Genomic DNA, 17,446 nt, shown 5'->3' with positions numbered 1-17,446 from the left:
AGTGTTCAGGACATTATCAGAAAGACCAGCTTGACCATAGTTATTATATTTAATGTGTCGTTTATATTCCTTTTTCTTTTAAAGGAATTGTGCATCCTGTTTCTCCTATATAGGGTAAATTACAAGTGCAATGAATATGGTATACCCCAGGGTGGGCCATTGGTGGGGAGTGGATTCTTGGGTGTGTTGAGTAAGTTCTTTAATTTTGCAGGAGGTTGAAAGGTAGCTTTAAGGTGATATGTGTTTTGTGGTTCAATAATTCCCTCAAACACCAGCAAAAATTACAAAAATTATTAAAAATGCAATAAAAAATTGCAAAACACATACAAAGATCCAGGAAAAAGAATTCAACAAAATTCCATTGTAGTATTCTGTTTATTTTGTCTGATATCCCTTTAATGTATGGAATGGTTACAGTTTTATTATAGTCTTGTTTATTTTTGTTTTCAAGTGAGGTCTTAATACTCGATACTATTTTGGCTGTTACAATTTTTTAGGAAGATATTGCTGATAACTTTTAATTCATCTTTAAGTGCTTGTTCATTGCAGCAAATCTTCAAAACCCTGTTTTTAAGTGTATTAATGACCCCTAGTTTTTGTTTTGAGTGGTGGTAGGAGTTTTTGTGTATATATTAGGCAGTATGTGTTGCTTTCTGGTAAACAGTGAAGGAAAGACTGCCAGAAGGAAGACGTGTGACAAGTGTATCTAGAACACACTTCCGTTTCTTTCCATTTCTGCTATGCAGAAGATGACTTTATGCCTCATACTGTAACGGGTAAAGGAGGGAGCCAGTATTTCCATTTCAGAGTATAACAGTAAAGTGATTTCTGACCAATAGATAGCACATAGGACAGAACTTGAAGCTAATAATTCAGAAGGCCTCCTGACTAGCCTGCAAATAATCCTGCTGCTGTTTACTCTGTCAGATAATTCCTTTAGGGATGAGTATAGCACCCCACTGCTTGCCTCTGCTCTCGGTAAGTGTTGCATCATTGCTTCAGCCGTGAAAAATAACATGATTAATTGTTTTGTTATCTTGCATTCAAAGATAAACAAAAAATAATTATCTTTTAATGGCACAAAAAGTAATTCAATTCAATAATTCTCTCAAACACCAACAAAAATTATCAAAAATGCAATAAAAAATTGCAAAACACATACAAAGATCCAGGAAAATGAATTCAACAAAATTCCATACAAAGAAAGCACTTCTACATCCATTTTGCCAACATCCAGGTTCATTATAAATATTAAGTGCACCACACCACCACTTATGCTTCAAAACTTGATCTGCTATTCTTACCGAACTTCACTTGGCATACTCTACAATTAAAATTCACTTAATCTCGCCTAGCTTCTTCTTTAGCCTCTTTCCATCCACTTTTTGATGTAGGGCTCCTCCCTTAAGTTTCCAGTTCTGTCTCTCTTTAGCCACCATCTGATATCAAACTTTTGTAGATCATTCTTCTGCCTTGTTCTTTGGTGGCCTTTCCTTGTCTTATTATCACTCAGTGCTTAATTTTGTCTGCCTTTCACCTGGCAATCTACTAATATGGCCAGCTCATCTCCATTTATATTCTTTACAATATTTTATCATATATTACTCCAGTCAGTTCCCTGATTCCAGTATTTCTTATTCTGTCCTTTTGTTACGTACAACATTCATTTCTCCATGCAAGTCTTCTGTTTTTTTAGTTGTTGCCTATGTCTTATTTCCATAAGTAAACGCTGGAATAATGCACATATGAGGGTGATCTGAAAAGTTCTCAGCCTCGACCATAGATGGCAACACTATTGGCAAGATTTTTTTTTTTCTAAGTTGGTACATTTGTCATAAGCATCCATGTGAAATTGCAAGTCATTCTATCAAGTAGTTTGTTTTATACAGCTGTCTGAAGCCAAAGTGTTGTCTGTATCCCTTGAAATGGATAAAATTGAGTATCGTGTGGTTATAAAATTCTTTCTAAAAGAAGGTTTAACACCAGTTAATTTCAAATTCATTCGAAGTTCATAAAATTTTATGGGCACTCTTTTCCTTCGTTTTCAACAACTAAGAAATGGGCTGCCGAGTTTAAACGTGGCCGTACCAGCCTTGAAGATGATCCACATAAAGGATGTCGTAAAAGTGTAACAACACCAGAAATCATTGAGCAAGTGCACGATATGGTATTGGATGACCGGAAAGTCAAAGTGCATGAAATTGCTGAGACTATAGGCATTTCAAAAGAATATGTAGGATATATTTTGCATGAAGAATTGCAAATGAAAAAGCTTTGTCCAAGCTGGGTGCTGTGCTTGCTCACAGCAGATCAAAAACACACTCACATGAAAATCTCTAAACGGTGCTTGGAGCATTTTAACAAGAATAAAACTGATTTTGTGCATTGATTTATTACTATGGATGAGACTGGATTCATTCACCATTAGACACCAGAATCCAAACATCAGTCAGAACAGTGGACAGAAGCTAGTTGTTTCAGCGCCAAAGAAGACAAGGTCATGGCATCAGTGTTTTGAGATGCTAAAGGCACTTTGTTTATTAATTATCTTGAAAAGGATAAAATAATAACTGGGGAATATTATTTCGATCTTTTAACCAGACTAGACAACAAAAATTTGTGAGAAAAGACTTGGTTTGAAAAAGAAAAAAATCATCTTTCATCAGGACAATGCACCTTCCCATAAAGGTGTTTTGGCAATGGGAAAATTAAGGGATCAGAATTATGAATTGTTGGAACATCCACCCTATTCCCTAGATTTGGCTCACTCTGACTTCTGTCTCTTCCCAAAACTAAAACTCTTCCTCACTGGTCAGTGTTTTTCTTTTGAATCAAGAGGTGATTGCAGCTGTAGAGGGGTATTTTGCAGATCTTACTGAGAACCACTACAGGGACAGGATAATGGCACTAGAGCATTGCTGTAATAAATGTATTAGTTTTAAGGAAGATTATGTTGACATTTAAAAATAATTTTGAAATTATAAATTTGTTTTGTTAATGTTAAGCCAAGAACTTTTCAGATCACCCCGGTATTTGAATAGCTTTCTTTTTAAGCATACTGACAATTTTCCTAACATATAATCTTTGTACAGCTAAAATACTTTGTTTCTTTTATGTGATTCTTCTACTTATTTATCTTGTTTTTTTTTCCTTAAAACTAAACAATGGAGGTAAATATAGCCCTCCACAATTTTAATAAGATTATCTGATAATTTTAGTTAGATTTGATTTGAATCTGTCATCAGTTTTGTTTTAGTTAGGTTAATCTTGAATTCTTTTTTTCTGATTTTTCTGTCAATCTCTTTTATCATTTCCTGAGTGTCTTTATTTTTTGCTAAAAGAACAATGTCATCTGCAAAATGTGATTGAGGTTTTTTTTATTTAAGTTAATTCCATAGTTTTTTCATTAGACATTCGTAAAGTCTTCTGATGTAGCAGAAAACAGTTCGGGTTATATAAGATCTTCTTGCCTTACTTCTCTCTCAAATACCAATTCCTTTTCACAGTGTCTTAGCTATATCATGCATGCCTTCCATAAGTTCAGAATTTTTACTTTTTGTCAGGTTTGACATTCTGCACCAAAGGTTACTAAACCTTGAATCTTACCTAATATGCTTTGCTTTGGCTCCATATTTTTTGGCCTCACTTTGTGGCTCTCCTAATTCAGATGACTTTGTTAACCTCTGAGTTTTTATCTCTAAAAGTCAATTTCATATAATCTGATTAAAAATGTAAGATTATCTTTCCGAGACTTCACTGTTCATAATTCAAACTAGCTCCCCTTTCTCTAACTTCAAAGAACAAGCTGGAAGGGGAAGCTGAACATAAATACAAGATAATCTTCATCATTCACCTTGGCCCTTTTCTTAATCATCTCCCTCCAGATAGATTGTAGATGTTTATACTTCTTTTAGCAACTGCAACTATATCTTATCCTTGAATTTCTACCAGAACTTATCAGTTCTGGTAGAAATTCAACAGTGAGTAAGTGTACAAAATAAACATCATGTCAGAGACACAGGTTTGAATTTGGTGCACTGTCCTTGTTCATCATCATCTTCAAATTCCTGCCATGTGCCCTCAAGGGGTGTACAGGATATGATAGTACTACATGAAAAATTTACATCATTACTAACTTCCTATCTACAATTTTCCTCCAAATCAGTTTACTTGTTAAGACTCCAACATTATCAGATCTTATGTAAAATTGACTATTTGGAAAATGTTGATCAAGTATCTGAGAAAAAAATATTTTAACACGTTCGCTGCCACGCTACTTTGGCATGATCTGTTCCCCTACGCCGAGCAGTTTTCCTTCTTCAAGGTCAGTACGATAATCTCGTTACCAGAGGTAAACGTCCTACGAGTATACTCGTAGTTGGCTTGTACAGAGCATATACGTTCTATGGGAATACACAGTTTTGAAGCTAGCCCCACAAGCCAAGCATTTTCACTTCTTCAAGGTCACTACAATAATCTCGTTCCCGGCGGTAAGCGTCCTACGAGTATACTCGTAGCTGGCTTGTGAAACAGGTTTACCCACTACGAGTATACTCGTAGTTGGCAGCGAATGTGTTAATACCAACTAGTTTCACCAACTTAAGCTGTTAGCATCCTCAGGGTACAGGACTGAGGATAGGAACTAAAGCTAACAAAACATGTTACAGACTAGACATTAACAGAATTCTAATTATAAATTACAAAACAACACTGAACGTGTTGGTGCACACATGATTTCACATGTTGTTTAGGAACGTTTTATAGTTGGTACTAAAGTTCATTTCTTGTGTGTTTAAAGATCTAATTAGGGTCTTCCAGATCTCGGATAAGATTAAACCTTGGTTCCTATTAAGATTTTCTACAGAATGGGTGACTGTTGTGGCTTCTTTAAAAATACGAGAGTGGTAATCCTCTTCTATGTAAGGGATACAGCTTTTATCCCACTCAATGACATGGTTGGTTCTGGAGAAATGGGAAGATAAGCCCGATATATCTTGTCTGTTGTTTTTAGCATATCCGATATGTTCTCTCTTTGTCTTATCTCAAGGCTTCTTGAAGTTTGGCCGATGTAACTTAAACCGCACGAGCATGGGATATTGTAAACTCCACAACAGTCACCCATTCTGTAGAAAATCTTAATAGGAACCAAGGTTTAATCTTATCCGAGATCTGGAAGACCCTAATTAGATCTTTAAACACACAAGAAATGAACTTTAGTATCAACTATAAAACGTTCCTAAACAACAAGTGAAATCGTGTATGTGCCACATGTATATTGCACACGTTCAGTGTTGTTTTGTAATTTATAATTAGAATTCTGTTAATGTCTAGTCTGTAACATGTTTTGTTAGCTTTAGTTCCTATCATCAGTCCTGTACCCTGAAGATGCCAACACCTTAAGTTGGTGAAACTAGTTGGTATTAAAATAGTTTTTTCTCAGCTACTTGATCAATATTTCCCAAATAGTCAATTTTACATAGCTTCTGTGGTCAAGAAAAAATATCATTTAATATTATCAGATCTTATATTTCTATCGTCTAAGGCACTTTGTACCGTATCAATCCACCTATATCTTGGTCTTCCTCTGGGTCATTTTCCTGCCAACCTGGCAGAGAACACTTGTTTTGTTAATCTTTCCTCACCTGTCCTTGTTCATAGCAGGAAATTCTTAAGATGAGATGTTTATTCGTGTTCACCACGTGTTGACAATGTTTATTACTCAGGTCTAATTAGAAAAGACATGCCCCAAACTGAGTGACATTACTAAAGTGGTTATAGTGTTACTGTCTAGTATGCACAGTATTGTTTTCATGACTGAATCACAGGAAAGCTTGAATTCTCTGGATATAAGAGCAATTCATGGTGTTCACAAAACTCTGAAAATGGGCTCTTTGTCATTGTTCTAATCCTCCACTGATTTCATCTCTTGGAGCCATTGAAGTAGCATATGTGATGTTCAGTATATATACTGTCATTTCCTAGTTAAAGATATATTTATATGGATTTCTTTTATGTTTAAATAAATACATTAGTGAACATTTATTTTAGCATAAAATATAAATTTTCCATTGTGAAACAAATGCTTAAACATTCGTGGCAATTATTTGAAAAAGCATGTACTCAAGTTGATTTTGATCATATATGAAAGATATTCTGACATACACATGTATGTCAGAATATCATTCGCACAAGTGCCAATAAGGTAATCTTATTTTTTGACAAATGTATTCATAAAGGCTGAATGGATAGCCATCTATGCTCTATATAGATTCAGATTTCACTACTTATATGAGACTGTCATCTTACTTATCGGAGGCCTCAGGTGGTTTGAAAAAGTTCTGTTTGGTTTTTAGTTTCCAAATTATCATTACCATCATTATAAGAGTACCAGACAATTCATGAAAACCAATGCAGCTAAAAAAAATTTCACATCCTCTTCACCAACAGGTACACCTGTAAATGGTAGTGCATATCATTTATGTTATCTAAATCAAGCCTGTTATTTCTCATAACTGTAACCTGAACAACAACTGTCCATTACAACCATCCAAACTACCATCAGTATGATTTCTGGATGTAAAAGCAACTTGTGTTCACAAAACTCTTTGAAAATGAGTGTTTTGCCATAGTTAAAAGGAAATAAGCAAAACTTGATGACTATTACATGAATTTATTTCTATACAATTAACAACATTATAAGAGTGAATAAATGTTTCAATTAATTTATAAAATACCTAGAGTAAGTTAAAACTGCTTTATCTGTATCTTGCTAGTCATGAATTACTCATTGCTGGTTTTCCAGGGCATTGAGTAAATAAATTCTCTTCTCTTTCATTTTCCTGTTTGTCTCCCTTTTATGTGTATACAAATATATATATTAGCTTTTTTTTTTTAAGTTGCTTGCTTTATGAAAAATTATTTTAATCAGAAATTTGAATTTAGCATATAAAGATTTTGTGTCTTTTTAAACAAGTTGATCACTGTCTTTTTTGCATTCAATTTGAAAATATTTCTTGTACAATCCTTCAGCACATTTTGTCCAGCAGCAAGGACTTCTCATGTTAGGAAATTGACACATAACTTAATATGAAAAAAAAAAAATTACTTAACAACATGGTACTTTCAACCCATGTTTCACAGGAAACCTCAGCATCGAATGATTGAAACACAAATGCATACCCACAAAAGAAAATTGCAATGCGATATCAAATGATTAAGTAGTTCAGCAACAGGACTTCAGTACTAAGTCCTGTTGCCTTCCTGATTTGTTTGATATTGTATTCTAATTCGACAGTGACAATTTAACAGAAAATTCATTCTGTTATATGCTCATATACTTTTCCCAGTGCACTTTTTCATACTGAGGATGCCTGTGAAACATGAATACAAATTCTACCTTATTAAATAATTCTTCACATAAATGATTTGTTCAGTTAATTTCCTAATGTCTACTTGACATTCCTGTTCATAAACAGACTTCTCATCTTGTTTCTTCATGTAGCTTTCCTTTCAACACAACACTTTTAGAATAACTGATATTCTGTTTCAGTACAGTAATGAGGGTATGATGCGACTGTGGCAAGTGTCTAACTTGCGCTTCCTAACCCAAAAATTTTGAAAAATTTAAATGTAACAAGTTAAATTATTGTTAACAAGTTAAAATTTAACTTGTTAAAATGTAACAAGTTAAATTTTACTAAATGCAATATGTTAAATACTTACTATTAACCCCATCAAAATGAGTTGCAGTGTGTTGCAGAATTTGTGTGTCTAAAGCAGTGTATTGCCAAAATTTAAAAATACAATATAAAATAGCGGACTTTTATATCTATTTATTTATTTTTATTTTTTATGTTTTGCGCCCCAAACTTAGTTGCGCCCATGGCAGGTGCCCCTTTTGCCATGCCCTCGTTACGGCACTGTTCTGTTTATTTGATTTTCCTTATAATTTTCCTTGAATGCTAAACTAGAATTCTTCTTAGTTATTATTTTGTAGTCTTGTTTCTTTCATCTACAGATAGCTATTTTTAGATGTTTTTCAAATCTGAATTTGAAAGATTATTCAAGAAAAAAGAAAATAAACAGGAATTTGTAAGTTGGTGCAGAATTTCTTTCTTTGGTGATGCTGATACCTTTAATTCATTGCTGTTCACTAAAATTGTGTTATACATCCCAATAATGTATTGTCACCTTCCAAACCCACAGCATCCAAATATTATATTTGATAGGCAGTATGTAAACAGGGATAAAGAGATGCTACTTCATTGCACTATAGTTTTATCCAATTATTTTGCATCATCTTTATAGATAATTTCATAATATTCAGTTTTACAAAAATATCTACTATTATTGTTGTAAACTGGAACAGTTTATGCAGTTCATTGTCACGCACAGTTTTCTCTCCATTGGCTATATCTGTGACATTGCAAATGATTTAACAGATGTGTTAATCTTCATTTGCTGAGGATAGACCATTTTGTACATTCTGTATCTTATACTTTTTTTTTTTTTTTGATCTAATACTCTTTAATCACTGCTGATCAGTTAGGTCATACACGTTGAAATAAGAAAAGGGACAGTAGTATATTTCAAAGAGATTGAAATTGCACATATCTTAGTAATGTGGAATCTTCTTTTACCCTGATCACTTTCAACTCTAGGCATACTCTCAACTAGATTATGATTATGAGTCAAGTATTTTGAACCATTCTTTTACCATACTCAGCTCCATATATAACATTGAATGTAACAATCTTACCCACACTTATTGTTCCAGTTTATCCCAAAAAGTATTTCCGTTGGATTGAGTCTGGAACTCTGTAACTCTGGAACTCTGTAGGCCAGTCAAATTTTTCCATATTTTTTTGAAACCATGTTACAATAGAATCTGTGGTATAACATGATACATTATCTATTTGAAAGAGAGATGGATCTGTGTTTTAATTGAAACATATGTTGATAATAATAAACATTAAACATAAATTATTAATTATATGAAGAGCCAAAGGCTTCAATTCGGCGACATATAAACTTATTTAAGTTAAGGGATATTACATCCCATATTGTTTCATAGCTGAATAAGAAACTCAAAGAGTTTCATGCCGAATATAGTAAATATATAAAGTTCGGCGAGTCCAAGCGTAAGCAAATACCTGGATAGTGTTACAACTGACCCTTTAGGGAGTGCAACACTGAGGCAACTCATGGTAAGGGTGGAGCAAGCCCCAATCACTATTCTTGATATTTCCCCATAATGTGAAACCCAGCTCCTAGGAGCTGTATTACTGTTCTACATTATGAGTGAGAGAAGGTCACTACCCAGACCAGTTTCAACCTTTATTGAGGTCTCATCAGTGAGTAGATAGACCTAGAAATACCAAGTTTGTAGCAAACAGAACTAACATATACCCTACTATGAGAATTGCCAAGAAGGTGTTCTAATAAATTATTAATTATATGAAGAGCCAAAGACTTCAATTCGGCGACATATAAACTTATTTAAGTTAAGGGATATTACATCCCATATTATTTCATAGCTGAATAAGAAACTCAAAGAGTTCCATGCCGAATATAGTAAATATATAAAGTTCGGCGAGTCCAAGCGTAAGCAAATAGCTGGATAGGTATTCGGCATGAAACTCTTTGAGTTTCTTATTCAGCTATGAAACAATATGGAATGTAATATCCCTTAACTTAAATAAATTAAACATAAAGTTTTTTTTAAGTATATCTTTTACTAAACTATTATTTTTATTGGAACTGGAACTTTGAACTAGAAATTTTCTTTATCAGATTAGTAAGAATAAAATGTTGCTAGTTAAGTTCACTAGAAAAACTCTTTTGAAATAGTCATTAAAAATTAAAGTGGTTGAGATTTTCATAGAGGTTATACAGTTGTAAACTTTCTTTTTTAAAAATATATATAAAATTTCAATATATATGTTCCTTCTTCCTAGAAACTTCAGTTTAATTCATTTATATTTGCACATTATTTTTGTAACAGCTGAGATACAAAGCTTGGTTTCCAGTTCATTTGACTCTACATATCTGAAAACACTAGAAGGCTTCTTACTAGTCTTATCAAAGGAAGGTGATATGGTTTACATATCAGAAAATGTGCACAGATATTTAGGTTTGAGTCAAGTAAGTATATTTTTATAATCCTTTGGTGGCATTGTTCATGTATTGTTACTTAATCTATATTGAATATATTTGCAGTTTTTAGAAAACTAAAATGTAGATATGTGGAGTCAGTATTTTATCTTTATCTACTGGAATCAAAAAATCAAAAGTTTTATTTACAGTATACATTTTAAATATTGATTTACACATACTGTTTTAAAGTAATACTTTATAGATATTATTTTGATCTTCCCCTAATGACTTAAGCCATTCTTAATGATTTGTCCTGTCACACACCAGGTTTCTGATTTTCATATAAACCTGACTTTTAGAGACATTTGTGATATAGATAGAAACAATATATTATTATTGTCATTACATGAGACCTCCAGGAGTCCAAGGGACTCATCGAGGGAGGACACCTACTCTGTCTTCACCACTCAATCCACCAACCAACTACAATGAACTGCAACTATCATCATCATCTACACTTCTGGCTGGAGAGAGGATATTCTAACCACTCGGCCAACCAGGTTGGCATATATTAATTTTTCTTCTAAAATTAATATATGAACACATATACACAAGATTTATTACTATTGTATATAACCAAATATTTCAATCTGTAACTTAAATCTTCAGTGTGTCTGACAGTTCAAAAAAAAAGATAGGATAATAATGGATTTTCAAAGATGTGTGCGTGCGCGCACCAGAGCGTTATAGTACAGTAGATATTAAGGCTGATACATGTATACAATTAATAATAATAATAATAAAAAAGTTATTATTTAAAAATTAATGAGTATCAGACTTCCCAGATTTTTGGTAAAGAAACAACAGCCTTTTTTTAGTTCCAGTTAGGGAGTGATGTAGAAGTGCTTTGGCACTCTCTCTTGAATAAGCACTCAAATTTAAAACAGTATCCATGTAGTCCTTTCTTTTAATGTTACATGGTGATCAATATTCATTTTGATAAAATTATTACCGCTACTATTGTATTAAGAATAACTTTAATTTCCTGACATTTTGACCTTCATGTTAAGATAATTTGTCTGGAGCACATGTACACACACACACACACACAGAGCGAGATAAATCTCGTGGGGTTGTGTTCTCTAGTATCGCTGTATATATATACAGGGTGTTCGGGATAAATTTGACAGTTTCGTAAGGAAAAAGAAAATCTTCTTTGTATCTATTAAATTTAATGAATTGACAAAAAAACATTACAGGCAGAGTTAATTACAATACTATCAACAAGATTTACTCAAAATAACCACCATTAGCATCGATCACAGCTTCAATTCTGCTTCGGAACCTCGAACAAGCTGATGCTACAGTCTCCCTGGGAAGGGCCGCAAAAACTGTTTTAATTTTATCCATTAACTGGGCTTTTGTATTACTGGAAGTGCGATTGGTGTCTTTTTCAACTGCGCCCCATACAAAATAATCCATGGGGTTAAGGTCTGGGGAGTTTGGAGGCCAAACATTTGGACTGGTGAAGTCGTAGAAATTTTCAGACAACCATTTTTGACTTTTCCCAGAGGTGTGGCAAGGGGCCGAATCCTGCTGCCATACATACGGCCTACCATTGGCTACCCTTGTTATCCAGGGCTTGACTACAGTTAGCAACTCCACGAACAAAGCCCGAATTCCAATGCCAGGGTTCTTCAACGCCTGTTCCTGCAGATTTGCGAGGAATTCTGCTGTACGAACGCAATCAGATCGTCTGCTAGGGATCTTTCTTCTTGCTACATCCTCGTAGTCACCATTGCAAGTCTCTAGTTCATGCCTGATTGTTTTTACTGTATTCAGGGAGCATTGGGCAGCAGTCATAATATCCTTATTTTGATGGCGGGCACGAATCATCATGATACAAGTTATTCTCTTCCATGATTCAGGTGGGTTCCAGCTATCCATCCTTTCTGACATCTTGTATATGAATGAAGAAGGGTCCAAACTTTTAAATGAAGAGAAGTGTGTGTTAATACATGTAACTTACGGAAAAATATAATTAATTATAAATATGTCAAATTTATCCCGAACACCCTGTATATATATATATAAATCAAAAACACATAAAATGGGAGACTTATAACATGGGATAATAGAGATTACATTCCCAAACAAGTGAGATTCCACTCTTTTCAAGATTAATTTAAACGAAAATGCACCTATTTTTTATATGTATTAAGGCATAAGAGCAGTAAATAAAATATTCAGTATGTATAAAACAAAACTATTAATTTGTACAGAAAGGCTTAGGTGTTGTTCATTATTCATAATAAAGCTTAACAGCATAACTAACACTAAGAGGAAAAAAATACATTTCTTAAACACACTATTTCTACACGGCATCATCAGAGCTCAATGAAACTGTGGCAGGCACACAGCATTAAACCAAGTAATTGAAGAAACAATTTAAATTGTAACTGATACCTACTGTCTTTGTGTGGTGCCCTCTCTAGGTTAGATAACTACAAAATTAATTTGGAGAAGTCTGGCTATTAGGTGTTAAAATGATAGTATCCCAGATCTTTGGTAAATTAATGCAGCCATGCTTGTTGAGTTTGGGAGAGTGCTTCATAGCTGATGCTGATTCTAAGATTAGACTCTTAGACTTGTAACAACTTCTATATAATAAAGATGTTTTTCTCCATCTGATCCTGTGTGAAGCAGTATCCAAAGCATGGTCTGCCAATCCCAACTTGCGATACAGATAATTTTGGGTGCAATTTTTATGTTCTTCAAGGCATATGTTAACTGAGCTACCAGTCTGTCCAAAGTAGATACATTTTTGCTGCATCTTAACAGCCAACATCCTAAAATAAACTTCACCATAGAAAAAGAAAGTAACAATAGACTTTCTTTTTAGATACACCAGTGACATGACTCTTCCTAATGGCTCATTATCTTTCTCTATCTACAGAAAACCCACTCATACTGATAAGTATTTACACAAATAATCACACCCTTTCCAACAGTATGGCATCCTGAAAAACTCTTACTCACTGAGCCAAGGCTATTTGTTCAAATGACACAGCCCTTGAAACTGAGCTTAGGGACAATTAAGGACAATACCTTTTTTAGCCAGTAGATACAGCCCATATAAAATAGATAAAACATTATATGCACCTCCCATCTCTCCTACACTCAACACACAGGATTACAGCAAAACCATTCCCATTCCTTATGTTGAGGGTACATCAGAAAAAATAGCTAAAGTTCAGTAACAATAGACTCTTCTTTTTAGATACACCAGTGACACGGTTATGAATCTCCACACCACTTTCAAACCTTTCATTCAACTGGCTATAAAATAGCCAGTTGAATGAAAGTCAGTTCCCCTAAAGATTGACTACATCCTCTTGAACTTCCTTGTCCCTGCAAGCTAGTCTACTTTGGACAGAGTGGTGTATCATTTAACATACACCTTGAAAAATATAAAAATTACATCTGAGATCATCCATGTGGCAAGTCGGAATTGGCAGACCATGCTCTGGATACTCCTTTACAAGGATCAGATGGTAAAAAACATCTTTATTACATAGAAGTTGTTACAGGTCTGAGAAGCTGTTCTTAGCATCAGCTATGAAGCACTCTCCTAATCTCAACAGTATGGTTGCATTAATTTATCAGAGATATGGGAGATGATAATTTTAAGACCTAATAGCCAGACTTCTCTGAATAATTTTAGTTGTTTCTACAATTACTTGGTTTAGTGCTGTGTCCCTGTCATAGTTTCATTGTACTCTGATGATGCTGCAGAGAAATGTTTGTGAGTTTAATAAATATATATTTTTCTTTTTGGTGTTAGTTGTACCATTAAGATTTATTATGAATACATAACTATTAAAATAGTACTATATTTTCAGGATTAATACATTGTAACAACATCTCAATCACATCTTTAGCTGGTATGTTGAATTTAAAGGCTTATAAAGAGATTGAAGGCTATTTTTTTTCTTCAAGAATCTCAGTGGAAACTTGCAGTTTTTCAACTTCTGATTGTAACTTCTCGGTCAGTAATCTCCTTCAGTTATCTTTGCTTTGAAGAGATTATGAAATTCTTCATTGACAGCATGAACTGCAGCTACATGTTGAGATTTTGGAACACATAGCGACTCCTGTAGGTGGTTAAAACACATAAATTAAGGTGTCAGTTGCTTTTCATCTTTCATCATATCTTCATACAAAATTTTCACCTTCTCTCATATGACTGCTCCAGACAAAGGCATATTCTGTTAGTTATTATACTCAATCCATATAGCCAGCATCCTTTTCATTTTCTCAATTGTATTAGATTGAGATTTCATTATTCTGGTCATGCTGAGATTCTTCGATGATTAAGTACTCTTATAAATTATATCAGCATTATCTTGAATGGTTTCCACTGTAGAATTACTCAGTCCTTTAAATGCCAATGTTACATTCACCCCTGTCAAACTGATTCAGAACTTCAAACTTCACCTCTGAAGAATGAGATTTCTTCAGTTTCAGTTAGTCTTTATTCACATTCTTCTTTTCACTCTTACTTTCCTTTTTTTCTCTTGCCAGACATCTTGATCAAAGGCACAGAAGTTATTTACAGATAAAGATAATACCACATAGATCAGTAAGGCAGTAATGGATACAAAATGGATACTCAGCTACTGAGCATAGCATTTAGAGGTAGAAAATGAAGTGCATGCATGCATGGAAGCTTTCACAACCTTGGGTAGGAAACAGCAATAGGCCTTATATACTCAAATAAAATTACACATGTGCAGAAACACAATTAACAAAAGTGCAAATAGTGAGAGCTGCATTATAATTCAAATAGCATGCTAAAGTAACACTAATTTGGTCAACTGTTATTCTCCTGGTCTAATCTCTAGTGAGGGTGGGGAATTCTATATCCAAGCTATATCCTATTTTACATGACAGAGAACACATTCAGATTAATCTTTATCCTGTTTTACATGTCCAGAGAACAAATTTAGATTAACCTTTATCCTGTTTTACATGACCAGAGAACAAATTCATATTAACCTTTAATACAGCAATAGTGGTGACCTAATCAGTATTTAAAATAAGTTTTTCGGATTGTTAATAATATATTAAGGCTAAGATCTTAGTGTACTATAGTTCTAATAATAATGACCTGTTAGAAGAAAAGGTTATGTGGCTCAAATATGTGCCATCCATATTCTTGAGATTTTTACATCATTATTATTCTTGAGATTAGGGTTGATTGAATTTCATGGACTTCTGTGGGACACCAATCGCTAGATGGAATCTTCATAGGTCCAACTGGAATGCATTTAAGAAACAAATCAAGCCAACCATTAGAGCAATTCCACCCACCCCTAATTGCTATCCAAGATTTGTTAAACTAATCAAAACTGTAGTCAAAGCATCTATTCCTAGAGGCTACAGAAAACAATACATCCCATGCTGTAGTAGAGAAACTGAGGAACTTTTAGCCAAATATGAAGAGACTGAAGACTCAACTGTTGCTAAGGAGCTCATAGCAATGCTGGATAAAAACAGAAAGTAAAGATGGATCTCAACCATCCATGAACTCGATTTCACCATATCTAGCCAGAAAAACTGTCATTCCGAGAAAATTAGGTGGAGCAGAACCAACAACACACAAACCAACAAAGATAACTCCTGATAATATGGTTAATAATTTATTGAAACCTCCAAGATACGTCCCAGCTCTATCAGGAAAATTACTGTGCAATCTTCCATCAGACAAATCCTGAAGACTGTTCCCGAGCTTCCTGAACTTGTACACCCAGTATCTTCGGAAGAGGTGCAGGTAGCCCTAAAACTCCCCAAGAATGGCAAGGCTGCAGGAGTGTATATATCCTCCCTGAGTTTCTAAAACATCTCGGTCAACAAGGCCAAACATGGCTGGCTCCCCTTTTCTCAGAAATTATAATGACTGGAAAACTACCAAATCTGTAGCTGGAAGCCAAAATAATTGCCGTGCCCAAACAAAGGAAAGATCCAAATGATGTGAAAAATCTATGACCTATCCACTTGCTTTGCTCCACCTTTAAGCTCTTTGAAAGAATTCTCCTTAAAAGAATTTCATCACCACTCATCGAAAGAGCACTCCCGATTGAACAAGCTGGCTTCAGGCCAGGAAGAAGTTGCTGTGACCAGATCCTGGCCCTGATAACACAGATTGAAGCAAGTTTCCAGAAGAAACTTAAATCTGGAGCACTTTCATTGACATAACATTAGCTTATGACACAGTCTGGATCAGGGTCCTCCTCCTAAAGTTAGGAAATATTATAAGGTGCAAAAAAATTTTCCGGCTTTTTGAATCCATTCTCTCCAACAGAAATATCCAGATCCATATTGGCAGAAAAATGAGCAGGCCCAGATTCCTTCACAATGGTCTCCCACAGGGCTCTGTGTTATCCCCTTTACTTTTTAACATCTACGTGTACGACTTACCACATGCCAGCTCAAGCAAGTATATGTATGCTGATGACCTAGCGATCCTACATCAATCTACCTCCTTTGCCAACCTGGAATCAATCTTGAACACAGACCTGAACATCCTGGAAGAGTACTTCAAGCAGTAGTACTTTAAACTAAATCCAACAAAAACCGTGTCCACAGTATTTCACCTGAACAATGCAGAGGCAAATCAACACCTCAACCTCTTTCTTTTTGTGGAAAAATGGTAGAACATGAGCCTCACCCAAAACACCTTGGAGTGAGCTTGGACAAAAGCCTAACCTATAAAAGGCACATCACAAACCTGTCCAACAAAATTAAAACAAGAAACAATATCATTTCAAGGCTTGCTGCAACAACCTAGAGTTGTGGTGCAGAAGTCCTAAGGTCGTCTGCACTAGCTTTTGCATTCTCTGCAGCAGAATATTGTGCCCCTGTCTGGGAAAGAAGTGCATACACATACTAACATTATAGACACCCAGCTAAACTCTTACCATGCGCACAATTAGTGGGACAGTGAGAAGCACCCCTCTCTCCTGGCTGCCTGTGCTATCTAACATTGCTCCACCAAACATACGGAGAAGACAAGCCTCGATTAAAGAATTTAATAAAGCAATGAGCAACTCACTCCTGCTCCTGCACCAGACTCTCATAAATCCACCTAGTCTTCGCCTAAAATCTAGAAAGCCTTTCTGGTCCATGTACAAACTCTCTCCATCAACACCTGACATGTGGAGAGAATACTGGTCAACAAATGGCTTCCTGGTAGAAGATCCCTGTGCTCTGCAGCCTGGTTTCGCTCTTCCTAGGAAGATTTGGTCATCAATCAACAGGATCAGAACTAACCCCATTTATGTAGTAGTTG

General features: G+C 34.8%; 1 protein-coding gene across 1 annotated transcript in view; it reads left to right on the top strand.

Moving 5' to 3' along the window:
- LOC150101461 (hypoxia-inducible factor 1-alpha-like) overlaps window positions 1-17,446 on the top strand; it is a 388,828-nt gene that overhangs the window by 71,582 nt on the left and 299,800 nt on the right. The window contains exon 3 of the mRNA XM_090400802.1: window positions 10,004-10,143. Coding sequence (XP_090256928.1) covers window positions 10,004-10,143 — 140 coding nt within the window. The remainder of the gene's footprint in view (window positions 1-10,003; window positions 10,144-17,446) is intronic.

The sequence above is a fragment of the Typopeltis vanoorti genome, chromosome 11 (genome assembly GCF_054136105.1).
Source record: "Typopeltis vanoorti isolate ZY-2024b chromosome 11, IOZ_Tvanoo_1.0, whole genome shotgun sequence".
In the NCBI taxonomy this organism is placed as follows: Eukaryota; Metazoa; Arthropoda; class Arachnida; order Uropygi; family Thelyphonidae; genus Typopeltis; species Typopeltis vanoorti.
The sequence above is the reverse complement of the archived record's forward strand: the minus strand, read 5'-3'. Positions and strand labels throughout refer to the sequence as shown.